Genomic DNA, 8,883 nt, shown 5'->3' with positions numbered 1-8,883 from the left:
TAAAAACAAGGGCTGGGGAGATGGCTCAGTAGAATAAGTGCTTGCCTGGCAAGCATAAGGGCCTGAGTTCAATCCCTGGTTCTGCCAAAATAAATAAATAAATAAAAATAAAAAGAGGCCAGGGAGTTGGCTCAGTAGAATAAGCGCTTGCCTTTGGGAAGCGCAGAGCCTGAGTTCAATCCGTGGTTCTGCCAAAAAACAAACAAACAAAAAAAAACCAAAAACTGCAAGCCTTGTAATAAATGAATTGTTAAGTACATCTTCGTTAAAGGATTCTTAGGCAACTTTTTTAAAAAGCACAAAAAATTTTAAGTAGAAAATTGATCTGAATGAAAAAAAAAAAATGACACAAAATCATACATCCAGGCTATCCCAGACCAAAGATGTAGCTCAGGAGCACACTTGCTGCCTGGCAAGTACAAGGTCCCCAGTTTGATTCTTTTCTTTTCTTTTCTCTTTTTTCTTTTGTGGTACTGGAGATTGAACTCAGGACTTTACGTTTAATTCTTGTTTTTGTTTTTTTTTTTTTAAATGAAGGTTATCTCAACTGCGTATACAGGGGGCCAGGGAGATGGCTCAGTTGAATAAGCACTTGCCTGGCAAGTGCAAGGGTCTGAGTTCAATTCCCGGTTCCAAAAAAAAAAAAAAAAAAAAAAAAAATTCAATTGTATATACATTCAGGGAGAAAAGCAAGACCTTAACAGCTAAACATTATCTCTTAATGGAAGACTGATGGGCGGTTTTAATTTTTCTTTCTTTCTTTTTGTCATTTTGAGACAGGGTCTCACTATGCAGTTCAGGCTGGCCTGAGCTCATTTTGTAGCCCAGCCTGGTCTCAAACTTGAAATGATCCTCCTGCCTCGGCTTCCTGAGTGCTCAAATTACAGACGTGCGCCACCACACCCAGCTGGTTTTAACTTTCTTCTCTATATTTTTACTTACTTTCCACCTTTGCAACGAGGAGCATTTATCCCTTTTAAAATCAGAAAAGGTGGTATAGGCTCATTGCTTCAGTCCCCTGCCTTCCCACCCCGGACCCTCACCTTGTCATCCAGCTGCTTATAGAGGCGGCGGATCTCCTCCTCATATTTCTGTCGCTCCTCAGGTGCAATGCGCACCACGATGGATGAGTTATCATTCACAGGAGTCTCCTCACACAGCTCGGCTCCCAGGGCTGCGTCTTCTCCAGCCAGGCGCTCTGTCTCAGGCACATTCTCTCCTGGCAGCGAAGGGAGGGATGAAAAGGAAGCTGCATGCAGACAGCACCCTTCCTCCTTCACACCAAGGCCTTCAGCGCCTCACCTCTGTTCCTCCCTGAGAACCACCCTTCTTGGGGTCAGCCTTCTCCTCCAGCTGCCGCACTGCAGCGCTCCAGCCACACAGCCCTCCTTCCTGGAGCCTGGCCTGGCCTTACACCCACCCACCCACCTCCTCCCACCACTCCCGTCCACGCCCGAAGACTTCCCGCTAACCATTGCGCCAGCGGCTCAGCTCAGCCTCCAGCTTCGCGATGGTCTCTTTCTGGGCCTTGGTCTTCTCCTTTTCCTTCTCATATTTCTTCTTCCACTGCTCAGCAGTCAACTCCAGATTCACGGAGGCAGTGTTCTTAATGGTTTTTGCTCTGGGTGAAGACAAGAGAAGCAAGGAGATGTGACCTGCAGTCGGCATGGGTAACCCTTGGCTGGGACAACTCCAGGGGCTGAGTGGGAGCTGAGCACCAAAGCTCCCTCAGGGGGCTCCACTGACCGCTGCCCAAACATCAGGGTGGACTTGGTCTCTGCATCATTGTAACTGGACGGTGAACAGCAGATGAACATGGTCGTCCGGCAGTTTCCTCCCAGAGAGTCCTGGAGGATCCGTGTCATTTTGCTGTCGCGATATGGAACATAGCTTTTCTGGGAAGGAGGGAGTCCAGAAATCAGAAAAGCAAGCTCAGCAGGGGATCAGAAAGAACAGTAGGGACCAGGGAGAGAGCTCAGTAGAATAAGCGCTTGCCTGGCAAGCACAGGGTCCTGAGTTCAATCCCTGGTACCGCAAAAAAAAAAAAAAAAGAAAAAAAAGAACAGTGGCGCCAACGGGAGCTGAGCAGCCCACAAGTCAGGGTATGAATGAAAGGAAACTGGAGGAGAAGGTGAGGCTGGAGGGATGAAGGGCATCCGGGGAGCACTTACGGTGCCCTCAGCCAGTGCGGAGATCACATTCCCCAGGGCGGACAGCGATTTGTTGATGTTCTTTGCTTCATCCAGCACAGCTCCTTCGGCTCCAGTTTTGCTGACCTGTGGGGCATGAAGGGACGAGTGTGTACGGGCAGTTGTAAAGTGGTCCCCAACTCCTTCCAACTTAGGAGGGCCAGACCAAGAAAAGGGGAGGGAATGAGAAAGAGGACAAAGTCAGAGGTGCTTGGCCAGGACCAGGAAGATGCTGCCTTCACCCCTGAACTCTCTCCAAAGCCCCCCATCACGTTACGGAATTCTATTTACGTGAAATGTTCAGGGTAGGCAAACTCAGACAGTGTAGATTAGTGGCTTCCAAGGAAGGGGTGGCAGGGAGAAGGGGAAGTGACTGTCGCTGGATAACGAAAACGTTCTGCAATGGTGCAGGGGTGATGGCTATGCAACCCTGTGACCACACTAAACCCACTAAACCCACTAAACCCGCTGAACTGTACATTTTAAAATAGGCAACTTTCTGATATGAATTCTATTTCTTTGATTTTCTATGTACTTAGTACAGGGTCTCACTACACAGCTCTGTTGATCCTCCTGTCTTCAGCCTCCCCAGCGCTAGGATTACAGGTGTGCACCACCACACCCAGACTCGGGATCATCAGGCCCCGGGGGCAGGGCCAGCGCAGCGTGTGGTGCTGGGAATCGAACCCCAGTCCCTGTGCTTGCCTAAGTAGGCACTTAGTCCACTGAGCTATCTCGCTGGCCCTGGTATGAATTCTATTTCAATTTTTAAAAGGTTTTCTAAGGCTGGGCAAGGTGGCACATGCATCAGGAGGCTGAGGCAGGATGATCACCTCAAGTTTAAGGCCAGCCTGCACTACAATTCGAGACCCTGTCTCCACCGAAAGAAAAAAGAAGATTTTAATGGGTAAAATGCAAGCCCCCCAAGGCTTCCTTCTCTACCCCCTTCCGTTTCCCCTCCCCCTCCTCCACAGGAGCCCCAACCTTCTCGCTCCCTGCCAGGTCCACAAGATACAGCTTCCCACTGAGCTTCTGCTCTGTTTCCATGTTCTCCTGCTTGATGTTGATGAGGAAGATGCTGTGGCTCCGAGAGCTATGTTCATTCATGTCTGCAGGGTCAGAGGGATACAGGACCTGCACCAACGCTTGTGGGGCTGCAGCCCTCAGCCCCAGCCCCAGCTGGCTGCCTGCCATTCCCTGCCAAGAGAGAGGGGCCTCCCAACCAGCTTGCCCCTCCTGTCCCAGGCAGCAGGCAGCATGGGCCAGGGGCCCTCCTCTGGATGACAGTCCTCCTCGCTCACTTGCCCACAAGGGGCACAGAAGGGAGGTGGACTGCCACACTCCAGGGCCCCTTACATCCCCACTCACTTGTGACAGCCACATGACGATTCGATTTCCCTTCATCAATCACATCCAGTATCTCCTCTGGGCTAGACACAAAGCGTTCAGTACAGCCCTGTAGGGAGAAATGCACAGTGACCCATAAACCTCGATCTGCAAATTAAACTGCCCGCCTAACAATATCTTTTCTAAGTCTCCAGGCTTGCCTAACCCCATGGGGCATCTTAGCTGCCCAGCCCTGAACTCATGCCACACCCCCTCCCATACACTGGTCCTGGGTGGTATCCACCTCACTCTCACCTTGACGAAGGGCACCCGGTTCTTGTCCTCGTGCACAGACAGATTTGTCTTCGTCACTGAATCAGGACAATGCAAGGTGAGCATGGCCAGCACAGGCCCCCACCCCTGCACCCTGTGGCCCACTCAGATGGTGGCTCCTTCTTAGTAAAGTGAGGAGACTCTCTGGTGAAGCCTGACCATGTTCGTGCTGAAGGTTCAGCACCACCTCCCCTCCCCCATCCCGTCTTTAGGGCTCTAGTTCCAAAACTCCTGCTCCTGTAAGACTACATATGTGTAGGCCTGGACCTTGAGGATGCTCTTCTGACTCTCAACTCTTGGGAATTCTTGGAGCATGGAGCCCAAGAACTCAGGGGTATTCTGTGTGCCAAAGGGCAACCAGCTCCAAGCCCTTTCACCCACCCTAACACACTGTGGCAAAGCACTCACCATCCAGAAGGTCACGAATCTTGTCCAGGTAAATCTCAAAATAAGAAACCTGGTTAGGAAGAGAGGAGTCTAAAGTGAAGAGGACTTATCCTGAGCCTAATACAGGGATCTCAAAATAACAAGACCCACTCAAGGGGTAAAGGTAGGCAGGAAAGAACATCATGGTAGAGAAGAACTTAGGTAACCAGAGGGGACAGTAAAGGTGGGGAGCCAGAGATCTTCAGCGAGTTTATTTTAGACCTTCTCCTCCTCCTCCCAGGCCCATCTGTGGATGCCTAGCTTCCACGTCTTGATCACCTTGATGTGGAACTCAAGGTTCTCATCCATGGAGTAGATGTGGTTGAAGATGTCCCTGGCAATCCGAGGAATGATTCCCATCAGCTGGGGATCGTGCAGCTTTCCCTGGGGAGTGAAGGAACAATGAGACAATTCAGAGGTATGTGGAGGAACACACAGAGGGAATACAGAATGGCATCCCAAGTTAGGGCATGGTCGCTACATCTGCCTTCTAGTAGAAAAAAATAACACTAAGCTGCCCTTCAGACATTCTTTGCTGCTGTTTTGCCAGATCAAAGAAGACAATTAGAAAGGTTTTGTTTTTTGTTTTTTGTTTTTTCCAGAACCGGGGATCAAACTCAGGCCCTTGCACTTGCCAGGGAAGTGCTTATTCCACTGAGCCATCTCCCCGGCCCCAAAAAAGACAATTAGAGTAGGTGGCAACAGTAGATTGAAGGGATCCCATTAAACTTGTCCCTCAGTTCATTTCCTCTACCCATCTACTTTGTTTTTTTTTTATTTATTTATGTGTGTGTGTCTGTGGCCGGCTTAGCCCACCAGGGGGCGGGGCTGGCTGGCATGTGGTGCTGGGGATTGAACCGCGGTCCATGTGCTTTGCTAAGCTTGTTCTAAGTAGGTGCTTTAGACCACTGAGCCATCTCACCAGCCCTACCCATCTACTTTGAATCACACAACTCTTGATTCCTAGGTCTTCCCCTCCTGAGATTCCTTGATCTTCCAATAACACCCTAGCTCCTCATCCCGGGGTGGACCTCTCACCTCCATGGTATGTGTTTTCCCTGAGGATGTCTGTCCATAAGCAAAAATGGTGCCATTGTAGCCAGCAAGGACATCTGGAAGAAAGAATGGAAGAAGAATACTATTGGAGGTATGTGTGATAGGGAATGGGTAGTTTGAGAAAATTTATTCTAAAAATACATGCATTACCTTTAACAATCTGCATGGCACATGCATGATAAACTTGCTCCTGAGTCGTGTTTGGTGGGAACACACGGTCAAAGACGTATGGCTTCCCCTGGAGTGGAAACAAAAGTTGTCATGGGTGCCAGGGATATAGCTCAGTGGCATAAGCGCCTGCCTGAGGTCCTGAGTTCGATCCCTGGTACCTCCAAAGAAAGGAAATAAAAGTTGTCACACACAGTAGAAAGAGCAGGAAGGAAAGGAAATACCACAGACCCTCCCATTAGCTTGAGAAAGACACCCCACTCTTCAATTCTCCTGCTACATGGGAAATCTGAAGGATAAGAGGAACCTGAGAGAGAACCAAAGGTTAATACTGACACCAGGAGTGGTGTTTGTGTGACAGAATATTACACAGCGAGACTGTGAAAGGTTCTGCGTTGGAATGGTGACTAAGCGCTCCAATATGCTCACACTCCTGCCTGGGAAACCAAACAAGAAAAGACAATGTGAGAAGTGGAAAGTGAAGAATTCACTAATGGTAGAAAAAGTACCTCAAAGTTAACAGTATCTTCCTTGAGCCAGGGGTGGTGGCACACACTTGTAATCCCAGCACTCAAGAGACTGAGGCAGGAGGATTGCCACAAATCCAAGGCCAGCCTGGACTAAACAGTAAGATCTTGCTCCAAAAAAACTAAAACGATTAAAATTACAAGACAAACATCGTTCTTGGGCTGGGGATGTAGCTTGAATATGTTAGGCCCTGAGTTTGTTCCCCAGAACCATAAACAAAACAAAACTTCCTGAATGATCCATGTTTTGATTTGAAATGGTGTTTAAGGTACACTAATTGTTACTAGGAATTTGAGGCCAATCTGGACTACACAGTGTGTTCGAGGCCAGCCTGAACTACATAGTGAGACTGGTATGGTTTGCCCCCTCCCCAAAACCTCATGCATCTTTAGGTAGGACTTTTTGGAGGTAGCTAAGTCTGGAGCTTGTGACTGATTCTGATTCATGCTCAGTGCTAGGATTAAGGGTGCTGGATTAAGGGTGGGTGATTGTTAGGATCAGTCCACTGATTGGATTGGCACTGTCCTAATCCTAGCAGTCTGGATCAGATAAAGGGGACAGAAAGAGGCTTGTCCCCCCTTTGCCTGGCTTGCGTTTGCTGTCTGCTGCTGCCACACGTTATTTCTCCTCTAGGATGCCCCTCTGCCATGCCATCCTGCCTCGGAGCCGGCCGATTATAGATCGAAACCTCTATAGGAGCTGTGAGCTAAGTAAAGCTTTTCTTCCACTAATTTGGGTGTTGGACATTTTGTCTCAGCAACAAGAGATAAGTAAGCAGAAATCCTACCTTAAAAAAAAAAAAAAAAAAAATTCAGTGAAAGATACAAAGTTGCCAGTTGTGGTGGTACACACCTGCAGTATAAATTAATTAACTAGAAGATGGAAAGTTAATACTGTAGGTATTCCGTGGTACCGCAACAGCAAGCAGAAACACCAAAACACCCAGGATTTGGAGGCAGATTTATTTAACATTGGATGAGCATTAACAGGGAAAACAGTTGTCTCTCAAAATTTCAGGTCCCCAAGGCCCAGGGAGGGAGGTTTCTATGAGGCTTCAAAGGGGGGCAGGTGTGGACACAGAGGCAGAGTACTTGCCATCTCTGATTGGTTCTTACAATATCCATCACAGTGACCAGCCATTTCTAAGAGACAGAAGCAACTGGCACTGTACAGGAACTATTGCCTGGGCAACTAAGAAACTAAGTATACTGGCTGAGGGGCCATTTTCTGTTACATTGTCCCCCTCTTTTAGTTTCCCAGTCAAATCTTTGCTGATTATATTACATATGACCTTCTGAGAGAAGGTTAACTAGAAGCAGCAGCATTAGGGCTGTCACTGACCCTAGGAGGCGCCCTAGCCAAGGTCCCCAAGGTTGTCTTATTACAGAGTTTTTCCCTAAGTTGCTTTTAGAAAGAGACATAATTTAGGCTTGTCTGTACAATAACATTACTCTGGCAAGGTAGTGAGGGGGCTACGCTGGCCTAGGAGAGGGGGCTACGCTGGCCTAGGAGAGTGTCCAATGTGCCTTAGATTCTCATCAAATCTTGGTCAGATGTCTGACTAATTGTTCCCTTTGGGGGGACAACCACCTGTAGAGTTTAAGGCAAAAACCACAGCTAGCAGGGAGAGCAGGGAAGGAAGGATTGAGGCAAACAGCCTAAAAAGGCACAAAAATCAAGAGGAATAAGTATGGAGAATTCTGGATATGGTGTCCTCAGGCTTCAGCCATGCATGTCCAGAGTAACCGGAGCACAGAAGGGCATTGAGTGCATTGTCTCTCTAGAGTGAGTCCCGGAGGAGCTATCCAGGTACATTTCTAGTAATCATCTTGATAGGCTCTTCTAACTCTGGAATGGATTTCTGAAACTTGTAGAGGTAGTTCATATGCACCTGGATTACATGTGTGCACAGGACACATATACAGGTAGCTGGTCTCTTAGCTAAACTTTTGTAGAGCTAGTTATAAGCTGTTTCTGTAGGGTTAGGTTATGCTTGCTTTTTTAAAAAATTTATTTGTGTGTGTGTGTGTGTGTGTGTGTGTGTGTGTGTGTGTGTGTGTGTAGCCAGCTCAGCCCACCAGGGGGCGGGGCTGGCTGGCATGTGGTGCTGGGGGATTGAACCGCGGTCCCTCTGCTTTGCTAAGCTTGTTCTAAGTAGGTGCTTTAGACCACTGAGCCATCTCACCAGCCCAGTTAAGCTTTATTTCTGTAACTTTTTTAGAACTCTGTGACCTGTATGCTGTATGTAATTTTTACTTAATCTTTAATGGTTCTGCCAGTTTTGAGTTCTCTCTGCTACAAATACAGGCCCATTATCACTGCCAATGGTCAAGGGTACACAACATCTAGGGATGATTTCTGTGAGAAGGGCCCTACAAACTTCTGTTGTCTTGGCCAGTCTGAGTAGGTGCAGGTAAGCACTAGGTCATGCCAGCGGGTATCAGGGTCACTAACACAGACACTGAAGCCTGAGTGGGCTGCAGGGGTACAGGTGCCAGTGCTGTGGCCCAAGCTTGCAGAAGAGAAGGTGGGGCACATCTGGCTCTGATCTTCCAAGAGTACTGGGTAAAGAGTTTCTGGCTGGGGTTGATGTTTTAGTCAGTTGGATCCCTGGAGGTGGCTTAGGCATGCAGGTCTGGTGTTGTTGGTGGCAGGTTTCCAAATAGCAGCAGGAGGCAGTAGCAGGAGAGGTTTGGCCAAAATAACTCCAATGTAACTATATCATACCTAGCCTAGCAGACTCCATTCTTTTTTTTTAATTTTTAAAAATTTATTTATTGGGGCTGGTGAGATGGCTCAGTCAGTGGTCTAAAGCACCTACTTAGAACAAGCTAAACTAAGCAAAAGCACAGGGACC

The 8,883-nt window shown here is 48.2% G+C and overlaps 1 protein-coding gene across 3 annotated transcripts in view; it reads right to left on the bottom strand.

Moving 5' to 3' along the window:
- Positions 1–8,883, bottom strand: part of Kif5a (kinesin family member 5A) — a 46,603-nt gene that overhangs the window by 17,306 nt on the left and 20,414 nt on the right. For 2 of the 3 annotated variants that reach the window (XM_004647012.2, XM_012512884.2), the window contains 11 exons: positions 5,481–5,568; positions 5,313–5,386; positions 4,554–4,658; positions 4,257–4,305; positions 3,831–3,886; positions 3,558–3,645; positions 3,174–3,298; positions 2,172–2,276; positions 1,747–1,895; positions 1,473–1,621; positions 1,044–1,219 (listed from right to left, as the gene is read on the bottom strand). In XM_004647012.2, the coding sequence (XP_004647069.1) occupies positions 1,044–1,219; positions 1,473–1,621; positions 1,747–1,895; positions 2,172–2,276; positions 3,174–3,298; positions 3,558–3,645; positions 3,831–3,886; positions 4,257–4,305; positions 4,554–4,658; positions 5,313–5,386; positions 5,481–5,568 (1,164 nt within the window). The remainder of the gene's footprint in view (positions 1–1,043; positions 1,220–1,472; positions 1,622–1,746; positions 1,896–2,171; positions 2,277–3,173; positions 3,299–3,557; positions 3,646–3,830; positions 3,887–4,256; positions 4,306–4,553; positions 4,659–5,312; positions 5,387–5,480; positions 5,569–8,883) is intronic. The other variant, XM_004647013.2, reaches the window with a different exon arrangement.

This window comes from Octodon degus, unplaced genomic scaffold (genome assembly GCF_000260255.1).
Source record: "Octodon degus isolate 3935 unplaced genomic scaffold, OctDeg1.0 scaffold00286, whole genome shotgun sequence".
Taxonomy (NCBI): Eukaryota; Metazoa; Chordata; class Mammalia; order Rodentia; family Octodontidae; genus Octodon; species Octodon degus.
This window is presented reverse-complemented; position numbering and strand designations above follow the sequence as displayed.